The 14896-nt window shown below is 40.2% G+C and overlaps 1 protein-coding gene across 1 annotated transcript in view; it reads left to right on the plus strand.

The window, feature by feature from the left end:
- Window positions 1–4612: 4612 nt before the first annotated feature.
- CFAP300 (cilia and flagella associated protein 300) overlaps window positions 4613–14896 on the plus strand; it is a 29539-nt gene continuing 19255 nt past the window's right edge. The window contains exons 1-3 of the mRNA XM_039320700.1: window positions 4613–4866; window positions 6578–6659; window positions 10259–10331. Coding sequence (XP_039176634.1) covers window positions 4754–4866; window positions 6578–6659; window positions 10259–10331 — 268 coding nt within the window. The 5' untranslated portion in view covers window positions 4613–4753. The remainder of the gene's footprint in view (window positions 4867–6577; window positions 6660–10258; window positions 10332–14896) is intronic.

Below are 14896 nucleotides of genomic sequence, written 5' to 3' on the forward strand. Positions count from 1 at the left end.
TTCCATAGGCTCCAGGCTAGCATGCTCAGTAAAATCTCATGGAGATACATTATGATACGATTCTTCTCATAGAGCCTTTTAAAATCAGAAATTAATATTTCTGTAGTGGCTGCAAAATAAGGGAGTTGCCTAATCAAAGAATACAAAAAACAGAATAACAGAATACAATTAACTCAGAATTACCATAAAATACATTAAGGTAGCTGAGAAAGACACACAAAAAAAGGAGACCTTTATCTTGAAAGGAACATTTGGAGGAAAGCACAATTTTGACAGACAATCCCTTAAAATTATTTCTGTAGAATAAAATGTTTCAGTGATAGCTAAAGAATAAGGAACACTCCTATCAGTGTTCAAAACAGGCTAAATCACTGATATCAAGTTCAGTTTTCTATTTACCAATAATGTCTTCATCTTCATTTTCTTTGGATTTAATTCCAGTGTGTCCTCCCTCATTTAGCTCATTATTGAACACAAATATCAATCTAAGTTGCTGTTCATTATTTGGAAGTGAATATAAACAACCATGGAGCTGAGTGATATCAGATTCATTACAAAACTCCAGGTGACCTCCTGTAGGGGTTCCATGTAGATGCTGAAACATTTCGAAGACAAGACAAAAACCCTGGCACCAGTGCCTTCTAGGTGGCTGACAGGTAAGCCTGAACCACAGGTTGCAGTAAGGCAAAAATGGCTAAGTATGTGGTCACAGCTAAAATTCTAGTCTTTTGTCCTTGCAATGTAACATTGCATGCAAATGTTGTGATTTGCATCATAATGATGCCACATCATTTGTCATCTTTCCCCTTGCTCCTGTGCAGAAGCCTATGATTAAAACCTTTATAATACAATACCTCCAATACCCAATTCCATAAGGCAGTTCAGAAATAATAGAATAAGACAGTTGGAAGAGACCTTCTAGCAGTCCAACCCCCTGCACAAGCAGGAGACCCTATAGCCTATGCCATTCCACACAAGTAGCTGTCCAATCTCTTCTTAAAAGTTTCCAGTGATGGAGCACCCACAACTTCTGACAGCAAGCTGTTCCACTGGTTAATTGTTCTAGGGGTTAGGAAATTTCTCTTTGATTCTAGGTTGCTTCTCTCCCTGATTAGTTTCCATCCACTGTTTCTTGTCTTGTCTTCTGGTTCTTTGGAAAAATAGTTTGACCCCCTCTTCTTTGTGGCAGCCTCTCAAAAATTCAAATACTGCAATCATGTCACCCCCAATTCTTCTTTGCACTAGACTAGACATACTCAATTTCTGCAGCCATTCTTCATGTTTTAGGCTCCAGCCCTCTAATAATCTTTGTTACTCTTTTCTGCACTCTTTCCAGAGTCTCAACGTCCTTTTAAATCAGTGGTTCTCAACCTTTTTAATGCCGCGACCCCCAACCGGTTGTAAGTCGAGGACTACTCAACCGGTCGTAAGTCGAGGACTACCCAACCGGTCGAAAGTCGAGGACTTTCCCTGCCCGGGAGCGCTGCACATGCGTGATGCCACCCCCATGCCAGCTGAGGCGTAGCTGGCAAGGGGCAGCGACGGCGCAGGGTGACCACCGGCTGGGCCACCAGCTGGCCCAGCCCAAGGAAGGTAAGGCACCTGCCGGGCCCCACGCGCACCAGCAACCCTCCCTGCACCCGCCGGCCTCCCACCTCCCACCCCTGGCCCTCTTTTACTTACATTTTTAGTAGTTGCTCAGCAGAGAGGGGTGGAAACTTCCAGACAGCTCGCCTTCGCTGCAGACAACTTGCAGCACCGTTTGCAGAATGGGACTTTTGGCGGGCTCAGCAGGGCAGAGACAGCCTGGACAATTCCTATTGGCTTTTGAAAGCCAATAGAATTAGACTCTATTCAAGAGAGTCTATTCTATTGGCTTTCAAAAGCCAATAGAATAAAAGGGAGTAGCACAGCTAAGGAAAAGGGAAAAAAATGGCGGACTGCGTTGTTTGGCGACCCCCATGAAATGGTCGTTCGACCCCAAATGGGGTCGTGACCCACAGGTTGAGAACCGCTATTTTAAATTGTGGTGACCAAAACTGGATGCAGTATTCTAAGTATGATCTTACTAAGGCTTTATAAAGCAGTTCTAATACTTCGTAGGATCTTGATTCTATCCCTCTGTTAATGCAGCCTAAGACTGTGTTGGGTTTTTTTGGCAGCAGTGGCACGCTGCTGGCTCATATTTAAGTGATTATCCACTAGAACTCCAAGATCCCTCTCACAGTTACTGCTATTGAGCAATTCAACATATTCTATACTTATACATTTGGTTTTTCTTGCCTAAGTGAAAAACCTTACTTTTCTCTACATTGAATTTCATTTTATTAAGTAGGGCCCAGTGTTCAAGTCTGTAGAGATCCATCTGGCTATTCCTACCAGTTTAATCTTGTCTGCAAATTTGATGAGTTCCCCCTATATTCCCTATTCTAAATCATTTATGAAGACATTGAAGAATATGGAACAGAAACTTGGGGTACCCTTCTGCTTCCTTCCTTCCATGTAGATGTAGTTCCACATGTTGAGTGTGATTTGTCACCATCATATTCATCTGATGTTGATGCAATCTATCCCACAATTTTTTTAGCTTACCAAGAGGTGGGTTGTGATCTACTTTGTCAAATGCCTTACTGAAATCAAACTATACTATGTATACTATGTAAATCCAAGTGTGGACTTCACAATAATTCCATTGACCCATGGCATCAAATGCCATGCCAGACGAATTAGCAGTCTGCTCTTCCATTTAGTTTCCTGCATTGGCTGTCTACCAAGGCAACATTTGGTTGTTACTAATCCAACTGCAGAACTTCTGCTAGCCTAAACAATGATAGTAGTAGTACTCAGATGGAATACACTTAATGCATTTATTTTTAATTTTTTGAAAGTTTAGAAAGATCAGTCCCAAATATATTCAACTCTTAATGAATATTTTGGGGAAACTGTGTGACCATTAGTGGGACCAAGACAGATATAACTCTACTGGTTCTATTTGTTTTTTTTTTTTTGGCAGGTTTCAATGCCATCTATTATGATATCTAGATGAACTTTGTATGTTGAAGTGAAGGGCATTATGTTATAGTTTTCTTCCTTCCAGTTTGTGTTCGTAGAGGGGAAAGAGATTTGTAGGGTTTCTCATGGCCTGAGAAACTTCCCATTCTTACTTAATAACTACATGAGGCTGCTAAGTGAGGTCATCTATTGTTATGGGGCCAGATATTATTAAGTAGTTGATGATGCTAACTTTATAATTTGACCTTGGGCCAAACAAGCAATACAGATTAGGTTTTCTCCCTGAGGATTATCAGAATCTGGATAGGGAGAAATAAGCTTAGGCTCATCTCTAGCAAGACTGAATGGCTATGGATTCAAGGACTTTCTGATTCCAGGAATTTTCCAGCTTTAGTTCTTGATGGGTTTTGTATTTGCCCAATCTTGTATATAATTTATGGCTCATCTTGAACTGTCAACAGTTGCTCAGTGGGCCTGGGGATAGATTCATCTTTCATACCAATTATAACCTTTCCTGGACTGGGGTTGGCACTGTCTGAGGCATTTTTGTAAGCTACGGTACATCTTTGACCTGGGCTTAGGTCTCATTTACTGGATTGCTGTTTTATGTTGGGTCTTCCCTCTGTCATCCAAGGCCATCCTTTTTACTTACTGCAAACAGTTATTTTCCTGGATTGGAAGGCTCTTTTCATGATCAATCTCCTCATTGTCAACCTCCCATTCAGACTATCATTATGGACCCAGTCTTCGAAGACCACTTGGAAGCTACAGTGGGTGCACAATGTATATAATTTGCCCATGTCACACCATGTCAGCTCTATAAGGTAGTCAGACTAAGAATCAACAGTATGCAAAATCAAATAAATTAAATTAAATAATACTTTAAAATGTCTCTATTTCAATTTCTATTATTGATAGATATAACCATTAGAAACCAAAGGTCTTTGGGGTCTTCCATCACTTTTAAGAATGCAAATGGCTCTTGAAATCAAAATGTTTGAGAACCACTGCTCTCTCAATAGAGTTCTAGTGTTCTGTTCTAGTTTACCTCGTAGAGTTGATTTCTACAACCTCCCTCTTTTATGTTGATTGTATGCAATTATTTGTTTTGTCAAGGGAGAATGCTAGTAGTCTTGCAGTTATTGGCTATGATTTGTTTTTTTCCTCCAGACTTTTAGCCTTAATTCTACATATGTTCACTGCTTAGAAATATTGTGATGGAGGCCACCTATATTGATCAAATGTGAAGGCTTTTCTTATCTTGAGAATGCCTTTCATTTTGACTTTTGTATTTCATTGGTGAATTCTTTATTTCTGAAATAGTATTATGATTTAAAAAACTGTGAAAAGTAATGTAAAGGGCAGAACATAAATACTTAATATCCACAAGATATAATGCAGCCCAAAGGAGAAAAAGTTCCATTGAATAATGCATCTTATTCCAAAGCAGGAGAGGCAAAGCCGTTTTCTCCGACCTAGAGCCTTCCTTGAGGGTTGAACCACCCCCTCTGTTACTTCGAGACTGCTTGGTGAGAGAGATATAGCCCACCCTCGGCGGAAGTCAAACTGGCGGTATACAGCACCGCGTTTTCGTCCTTCTCTTCCGTCTCGCTATTGAAGGGAGGCAAACGGAACCTTTGTCCCCGGGACGCATGTTCCGGAGGGGCCCCAAAATACTTGGCGCCGAGAAAAACTGGTTCCCATGGTAACCGCTGGCGCGTCTAAGTGCTAAAAAGCGACTATGTCGGCTTGCGGGGACCACGGCTCGGAGTCCCGATATACTTTCCATTACCTCCGCCAGAAAAGCTTTCCGGCCTTGGAGAGCAAAGGCACACGGGAACGGCTACTCAAATGGTGGGGAGGGCCTTCTAACATTTGTCCCTTTCTCGGCTGGATGGGGGAGAAGCAAGAAGTGAGGATGTTTAGAGAAATGGGGGTGGGGAGGAAGTTTGGACTTCGGTGAGCGAGCAAATCGTCACCTTTGCTCCTACTAAGACGGAAAAGGGCTAGATTTTAAAAAAGAATTCAGATTTTTTTTGCCCTCTTTTATTTTTAAAGTTTTACAGGTTTTATTGTAAGTTCTTTGGTCGTTCTGAGCTGCCCAGCAGAGTCGTTGAGTTAGGAAGCATGCAAGTTGGTCATACAGATGTTTAATCGGATTAGGCATTTTTGACCATCTATGAGCCTTTCCGAAGGATTTGGGATAGGCAGATGTTGTCTGATGGAGTTAGAGGTATCGTGGCAGGATGAAAGCTGTTCTAAGTAAAGCTGCCTTTTGCAATTGACTGATGGCAATTTTGTCAATGTCGATTGTGTTCCATTGGTGCTCCAGATGTTTTGGGTTTGCAACCAAGGCACCCATTACTATTGATACTATTGCTTTTTTTTTTTTTTTTGGTCAGTCATTCTATTTGCAGATCTTTGTATTTTGTGATCGCCAGGTTTTATAATGTCCAATATCTGGATTATTATTATTGTTGTTGTTGTATGGGTTTTGAAATAACAGTTCCAGGCATGGGCATTAGCAGATGATTCTCTCTCTTTGTGTGTGTGTATGTGTGTACATGTGGACAAACTAAGATTGCTTCCATTCTTTAAGATTCTAGTTAGGCTTCCAGTCAGAACATCAGGTGTGAAAATAGCTATGTTGCAATCAGAATAGGTTTGGATGTGGAATCAGAATAGCAGATTCTGATTGGTACTACTGCCTGCTTTTCCAAAACTATAGAGATATATACATTTATATAATAACTACACTACAATCAGGTGGAGCAAGAATCAATAATTTGAAATTAATCGATTTTGATATTCTCATTTTCTATTTCTGAAAGCATTTAATTAGTCCTCCAAAAACCCTTATCAAGAACTACTGGTGCATTGTTCAATATGCATGTTTTTCAGTTGATGACTGATCTCTAATTTTACAAACATCATTCACTTCTTCTGGGTTAACTAGATATTCTTTGTCCTTGTTTTTATTAGCTCAACTTCTCTTTGTTTGTTCACATTTGTATTATATTGATATTTGTACACAATCCCATCTATTTTACAAATGAAGATAATTATGTTTTTAAATAATTTTCTTTATTTTAAATTTAAAAGACAATTCATACTCTGATTTATATATCTGTACAATTATGTTAGACTTCAAAATAAGGCATTCCAAATTTAAAGTTAAGACACAATGCTCAATTAAAAATAAAAATATGTATTGAATAGAGTGAGAGCTGATTAGACTTGGGCTATTAGAATAACCTATGAGCTCCTATGTAACATATGATATATGACAATATAAGTGGTTGTTTCATGCCCTGAATTCAGAAACATGTTCTATATGAGTAGTTCTAGAATTTGAATGCTGTAATTTAGCCTGTTCCAATCATTTATAGAAATGATACAAAACCCATTGTATACCAGGGATAATTATATTAATATTTCACTTGCAATGCTAATTTTTTTTCTTCCTAGGCAGCATTTGTTGTATATTCAAACTCCTTCTTTTTCAATAACTGTTTACTGTCTTATTAAACATCATTTATAAACTAACTCTAGCATTTCTTTACAGGTCCATGGATGGCAGAATCACAGCACAGGCATTCAGTTTTGATCAGAATCTCAAAGGCTACCAACAAGATGATTTTCTAATGGTAGTTACCCACATTTTATTTATTATTTAAAGGATTATTCATTTATTTATATTCCCCTTATTCAGTAGGAACTTAAGCTGGCATGTAAGGAGATATCCCCTCATTTTATTCTCAGAATAATATTCCTATAAATTACAGAATGACTCAAAACGTAATCCAATTAACTCCTCCATGAAGGGGTGACCTGAAGCTGGATTTCTTCCATTCTAGACCAGTTAGTTTATTACTATCCTACTTTTCAATATTAAATTAAATCATTCAAAGTAGAATGTCATAAATATTAAAAAGAAAGTAAGAATATAATCAACAGCCATACTCATATAGGCAGTTAAGAATTATAGTATATACTATATATGCCTCTGTAAACTGTTGCATAATAGTAATGAAAAACATTTGCCTTTGAAGAAAGGGATGTACATCAGTGATCTGTTTTCAGCTATTGTAGAAACCTGCATGGCTTTTATAATTAGATGTAACATCAAAACTGTGAGTATTTTTCTAGGTGGTGAGAAGATTTCTCTGCATGCCATTAATGGCCAACCAATGTATATCCTGAGGGTGGTATAGATTAACATCTTCAAAATAATTAATGGGAAAATACTTATAGAAGGACCTTCTTTTTGATTAACATATTTATAAATCTGTTTGTGTATATGTATGTGTATAGCAGAGTAAGATAAAATAATAGAGTGCTTAGGTTTTGCATTCTGTGTATGTATATGTATATGTGTGTATACACACACACACAATAAGGAACTTATTAAGGCACCATGTTTCTTAATTAGAATGTCAGTTAATAGTAAATAAACTCCCCAAGAAGATAGTTAATGTATTATTTTTTAATCTTTCTCAATTCAGTATGTTCTAGGATTTTTTAATGATTAGTGGCTACATACAAGAAGTCTCAAAGATGCTTTTTTTTAAAAGGCAACTGGACTGTTTTTTCTTTGAGAAAGAAGAAGAAAATATTTTGCTTCTCATCCAAGAAGCTTCATCAGTTCTGATGGTGTGGGAAATAGAAGGATAGATACTGTCAGTTGAGACTGGATGGTGGGGGGGATGGAAGGATAGGATTTGATAGGATGGTGGCAGTGATTGTGAAGGCTTGTAAATACAATTGTTTGTAACTGTCAGTACTTATCAGTTACCTGTCAGTACCTATCAGAATCTATCCTTCCATTTCCCCACCATCCAGTCTCAACTGTCAGTACCTATCCTTCTACCCACCCATCCCGATGAAGCTTCTTGGAAGAGAAGCAGAACATTTTTTTCCGTTAAGGCTAAAACAGTCCAGCTGTCTTTTGAAAAAGCACCTTTGAGACAATTATTACCTGGGTGACTGAGAATCTCCACAGACATATATACAAAATGAGATTTGGGTTCTCATTTTCACAGGGCAAGTTAAACATGAAGAGGCATCTAAATGTTTTATTTTGCATTGCATTGCATTACCTACAGTAATCAGATTCTTGGTAATATACAAACCTATAAAAATATCCGTAAATGTGCACGGTACAGATAGATAGTCCTAGGGTTACAATGGTGATTGAGAACGGGATTGCAGTCACTAATAGTCTCCCCTTAATTTATTCAGTGTATGTGATGAATAAATAGGGAGGGAAACTAGATTGGAAATAAATGGTCTTTTAAAATTGGAGGCAAAAAAATATAAATCTTTGCTGTACTGATAATATTACTCTGATAGTTGAAAATACAAATGATCTACGACAGGTGTCAAACTGCTGGCCCATGGGCCGGATGCGTCACACAGAAGCTGCGCCCACCCCATTGCTGGCAATGGCAAAACCATCCCGATACTTTGCGCAACGTCATGTGACGTCGCAAGTTTGACATGTCTGATCTACAAGTTTTAGTAAAGGAAGTCCAGGAACACAGTGAAAAAAGGAACTGAGTTAGATATAAAGCTCTAGCTCAGTGATGGCGAACCTTTTAGAGACCGAGTACCCAAACTGCAACCCAAAACCCACTTATTTATCACCAGGTGCCAGGTGGACGTGGCCCATTGAATAGGTGTGGCTGTGGTGGTCATGGAAGATTGGGTGGGTGTGGCCAAGGTGGGCGTGATCATCTCAATGTTGCTCGTGGGGAGGGACGCCTGTGGGGGCTGGGCAGGGTTGGGAGAGATCCAGGTGGAGCGGTGGGCAGGAGGCTCGTCCTGCGGGGTGAGGCATGGCAAGGCGAGGCAGGGCAGGGGTGCCATTGTCACAGGGCAAGGTGGGGCAGGGGCTGGGGCGGCTGCTGCCTGACATCATAGGCCCCTGCACACAGAGGCCAGCGAGCGCATGGGTGCTGGGATGCATCCAACCATGTGGGACCTCGGCAAGTTAGTGGGCAGCTGGTTGAAGAGGGACGGTTGTCATCTCTGTGGCATGGCGCGCATGCCCACAGAGAGGGCTCTGAGTGCCGCCTCTGGCACACGTGCCATAGGTTCGCCACCACTGCTCTAGCTAATGGCAATAGATACAACTGGCCTTAGAAAATACATTGAAGATATTAAAATAGTGAATAGCTTCTCCTTTTTAGAATTGGTTGTCAACAGTAAAGGAGCCAGCAATCAAGAAATACTCTGCAAACTAGAATTTGTCAGAATAGTAATAAAGGCCTTGGCAACATGATCAGCTGCTATAATAAGTCAATCATCTATAAATATCAGAATTATTTAGGAGATTATTTTCCTATGAGCTCTTTGAAAGTAAAAAAGCAAAATAGAAAGCAAGTTATCATCTTTGAACTTCGGTGATAGAGTTGACTTACGAGAATACCATGGATAGCCAAATAAATAAATGGATCATCATACAAATGGATCCGGAATTCTTTGAGGCACAAATGACCAGGCTTAAATTATCATATTTTAGACCCATTATGCAAAAATCTAGCTCTTTTGAGAAGTCTATTATACTAGAAAAGGTAAAAGGAAAGAAGAGGATACTAACAACAAGGTAGATGGACTTGATTACGGCAGAAATGAATGCAGATTTGGAAGTCCTGAAGGTTAGAAAGAGGTCATCCTGGAGAAAATCTTATTTATGGAATACTGATTTGAAGGCACATAAGCAATAGTGATTAATGTATAGGGTTATGTTGATCTGGGGTGTGAAGCAGCTTCAAAATGATGAGTAGTGAATTGGAGCTTAGAAAATGTTATATGAATGTTATATGCTGCTTTTAATTTTTTTTATTACTGTGCAGTGTATAGTATCAAATATTAATATACTTGGTTATTCCATAATCTAATAAATATTTTTCATTCATAGAAAAATCATGTTTTTGGCATGACAAGATTTTGAAGCAAGTGGCCAGACTTCTCTGGTTTATAAAGAGACATGGATATATATCTTTATATTTATATTTATATTTATATTTATATATATATATATATATATATATTATAGATTTCATCAGTGGAATGATTGCAAGTCTACTCACGTGAATAAAATCCAATTTGGAAGGTAGTCCCAAATTCCAGACAGTTGGAAGTACGCAGTGTCTGGTAGTTGTCATCTAATTTAACACGCCCATCAGATATTATTTCATAACAGAATCTAATTAATGACTTCTCATTGTCTCTATACTTCTAGGCTTTTTTTAATCACTCAGAAGTTAACAGCAATTTGAAATTGCTTTCATCATCTGGACAGTGGACTACATTGAGTAAGTAGAGGATATTTAAGATAAGTTTTTCTTATCTTTTAAATCCTTTTTCAGTGTAATTATTTTTCTCTTGCAACCACTAGGCTTGGAACTGATGTTATCTTGATAACATTATTACAAAGGTGAACATGTTACTGTTAAATTGATAAGGGACTATACTGGATTTTTTTTCTTCAGAACCCTTTATTATATGCTTTAATGTTTTTGGTTAATGATTTGTGATGTTGATTTGAATTATAAATAATTCAATTTTCTTTTTTAAAAACTGATACCAATCAAATGTGAATGTAGTAACGCATTAAACATTAGAACATTTTGGGGCAGATTATAGAAATCCATAACATAGCTTAGTATGTGACTAAGTGAGTGGCAGATCCTCAGCTCAGGTTTGTAGATTTCTTGATATTACAGTTGATTGAGGATTTTTATTCTGTTCTGTTCTTCTAACCATTCACTTATAAGTCATTATCTAAGGCAGCGGTTCTCAACCTGTGGGTCGCGACCCTTTTGGGGGTCACACGAGCCTTTCACAGGGATCACATAAGACCATCGGAAAACACATATTTCCGATGGTCTTAGGCAGGGCTTGTCAACCGCCTTCTCTCCCTTCCCCCCCTTCACTCCACCTCACTTGTTTGTGGAAAATATGCTGCTTGGTGGCAATCTGCACAAATTCTACCAAATGTGCCCTGCAGGGGGTGCATGAAGAGTGCAGGCGCAGAGCAAGGCCCCGCCCTCCCCAGAGACTCATTCTGCAGCAACCGGATTGACTTCTTCTCGTGCACACAGGTCAGCAAAGGGGAGGCCGCCGCAGCACCCAACTCCTGCGCCCGTCAGCTGGCGACCCCCGAAATTGCACTTGTCAGCCAAGAGGTCTGGCGATGGCCGCCGGTCTCCTTTGCCACCCCACCCGTCCTTGACTCCTCCGCCCGTTCATGTTGAGCCCGCTGGGGCTTGACAGGGAGAGAGGGAGGGAAGGGGAAAGGGACTCCTCCTCTCCTAAGCTTCAAAGCACGATCGGCTTCCCAAGGGCACCACAATCCTCCCAAAAGCGGGGAGGGGGGAGAAGCAAAGGGGGCGAGAAAGCTCACAGCGGGTTCGAAGAAGCACCTGTCAGCGTTGGTGACGAGAAATTCCCCACAAACCCAGGGAAGGGGTGGAGAAAAGGAGCCCTCTTTGGGAGGAAACCGCCATCTTCTTCTCCTTGGCTTTGCACTCTTCTGTTCCTTGGCAGCCGGGCTGCCAAGCCTCTGCTGGCTGAAACTTCCTTTCCTTCCCTCCCTCTTCATCTCTTCCTCCTTCCCTCCCTCTCCCATTGTCCCTTCCTTCCTTCCTCCCTCCCTCCCTCCCTCCCTTCCTTCCTTTCCTTCGTCTCCCTCTTTGTCCCTCCTTCCCTCCCTTTTTCACCTTGTCCCTCCCTCCCTTCCTTCCTTCCTTCCTTCCTTCCTTCCTTCCTTCCTTCCTTCCTTCCTTCCTTTCCTTCACCTCCCTCTTTGTCCCTCCTTCCCTCCCTCTTTCCCCTTGTCCCTTCCGTCCTTCCTTCCTTCCCTCTTTTCGGGGATCAGGGCGAACCTCTACAGCTGATCCGCGCTTCTGCAGAGCAGCCAAGAAGCAGGTCAGCTGTAGCAGCTCTCCTTGGCTCCTGCCCAGCAAACTTGCTCGAGCTTTGCTAGAAAACATGCCGCTTACTAATTTAGCAGAAGCGCGAATCAGCTATAGCCTGGTGCTGATCCTGGGGCTTCTGCTAACTTAGCAAGCGGCATGTTTTCTGGCGAAGCTGAGCAAGTGAGCTGGGCGGAGCTCTCCTCTGCCTCTGGCAGCCTGTCCCCCTCCCCTTGTCCCTTCCTGGGCACAGAGGGGGGGAGGAAGGAAGGGAGGAAGAGGGAGGGAAGTAAGGGACAATGGGAGAGGGAAGGAAGGAACAATGGAAGGGAAGGAAGGAAGGAAGGGACAAGAAGGAAGGAAGGAAGGAAGGAAGGAAGGAAGGAAGGAAGGAAGGAAGGAAGGAAGGAACTAAGAGGGAGGGGAAGAAAAAGAAGGAAATAAGGAAGGGACAATGGGAAAGAGGAAGGGAAGGAGGAAGAGACTAAGGGAGGTGAAAGAAAGGAAGGAAAGAAGGAAGGAAGGGACAATGGGAGAGAGGGAGGGAAGGAGGAAGAGACTAAGAAGGAGGTGAAGGAAAGAAGGAAGGGACAATGGGAAAGAGGGAGGGAAGGAGGAAGAGACTAAGAAGGAGGTGAAGGAAAGAAGGAAGGGACAATGGGAAAGAGGGAGGGAAGGAGGAAGAGACTAAGAAGGAGGTGAAGGAAAGAAGGAAGGGACAATGGGAAAGAGGGAGGGAAGGAGGAAAAGACTAAGAAGGAGGTGAAGGAAAGGAAGGAAAGAAGGAAGGGACAGTGGGAAAGAGGGAGGGAAGGTGGAAGAGACTAAGGGAGGTGAAGGAAAGGAAGAAAAGAAGGAAGGAAACGACAAGGGGAGAGAAGGGAGGGAAGGAAGGCAGGCACCCAACCCAGTCCCATCCCAGAGACCCACAGATTTCCCCCCCCCCACAGGCACTCTGCAACCTGAGTAATCAGCTGGCCACGCCCCCTGGCTATTGATCGCGTGACCCTGGGACACTGTGAATGTCATAAGTATGAATCAGTTGTCAAGCATCCGAATGTAAATTACATGACCCTGGGGATGCTGCAACAATCATATCTGTGAAAAATGATCATAATTCGCTTTTTCAGTGCTGTTGTAACTTCAAACAGTCACTAAGTGAATTGTTGTAAGTCGAGGACTACCTATACTTTCCCATTTTTTCCTCTTTTTTTTTTTTTGGTCAAGTTTTTGATACTCCCCGGCCATCTGGATGGGGGGTTGGGGGTCACCACAACATGAGGAACTGTATTAAAGGGTCACGGCATTAGGAAGGTTGAGAACCACTGATCTAAGGTCTGTTGAAGAGTCCTCATTATGTCTTAATTTGTTTCTTCAGGGTAGTAGCTCCCTAAAACATACTGTGTATTTTATATTTATTCCAGGCTATACTCAGGAAAGTAAATGTAACTTTTTAGTTTGAAAGGTTTCCAAAAGTAATCTTGGGGGAAAATATCCTGATATTCCTTCAGGATTCTAGTGGCATGGCCATGTGCAGAAATCAGCAGATTAAACTTTACTTTGCAATTACTTGCACATACCTAAAAGAATCAAGTTTGCATTGTGATGTGATCCATGATCCAGTTTTGTCACTAGAAAATCAAGGGAGGTGTGAACAAAAAAAGGTATGATCAGCACCTATATTTGGTTAATTTCCAGATTAGATTTATAATATATTGTCCATAATTATGCATTTGGATAATTATTTATTAAATGGCATGCACCTATTGGAAGATGCTTCTTCAATGATTTTATTCTCACAACACAATAAAGGTTGTGTGTCTGTCTGTCTGTCTGTCTGTCTGTCTGTCTGTCTGTCTATCTATCTATCTATCTATCTATCTATCTATCTATCTATCTATCTATCAATGAATTTTCCAATTGCCTAGGTTTGCTGCACATACTGAGCCATATAATTAACCACAATGGCAGTTCATACATTACAGACCAACTAACAACATTTTAGTGTAGTAAATGAATCAAACTTCTTTTTTAAAAAAAGCAACAACTATTGGCTTCAGGCCTGGTTGGACTTTATCTGCAATCTAAAGTATTGGTGTTTACTTATTAGTGCTGTACGTGTCTTCAGACTGGAGGAACTATTCTCGTTCAGATCAGTTTAGCTGTAACTAACATCTTCAAAGATTTTACAATTTCACTCACCAGGCACTGCATACAACTGGCAAAAGAGCATTCTAGATATGTTGTCCTAAGTATAGACATTTCTTCCCAGATGTGTAATTTAATTTTACCTGAAATTCTCAGTGCCAGTTTAATTATAGTTTTATTATGCTATATAATATTTGCATTTTATAATATGTTAAATTTCTAGGAGAGTTTACAGCATAAGGATAATATAAAAATGTTTTATTTCTTTGTTCATTTCACTCACACACACACACATGGAAAAATCAAGAAAAAAAAATTCAGTCAACGCCTTTTCTTTACAAGTATTGCTGGATGCTTTTAAATCTATTTTCTTTTTTCAGTTAGCACTGTTTCTTTTTTTTCCATCTTAACTTTTACTTAGAAGTAAAGATATGTACTTGCTGTTCAAAAAACAATTATATGTAATTTTTTTCTAGAAAAGTACTTGAATGTTTCCTGTTCACTTCAATAGCACATTGACAAGAGGCTTTTAAAGCTGAGGCTGTTTAAAAATACATATACAGTAAAAAAAAATAGTGCATTTAATAGAAAAACTTCAAGGTCTGGTATTTGAGCTATAATGTTATAATATATTATTAAAATGTATCGTCCTAAATAAGTAAAGACAATATTTTATTCTATGTTAATTTGAATTATAATGGGTTATGCAAGGCAATCTATTGAAGATATAACTGTTTTTGATCTCTCCTTTCCTATCCCCTCCCCTCTCCTTTCCATTCCTCTCCTCTCCATTTCTCCTCATCTCTACTCTCCCC

This window comes from Crotalus tigris, unplaced genomic scaffold, assembly GCF_016545835.1.
Source record: "Crotalus tigris isolate CLP2741 ecotype Arizona unplaced genomic scaffold, ASM1654583v1 scf7180000023684.367845, whole genome shotgun sequence".
In the NCBI taxonomy this organism is placed as follows: domain Eukaryota; kingdom Metazoa; phylum Chordata; class Lepidosauria; order Squamata; family Viperidae; genus Crotalus; species Crotalus tigris.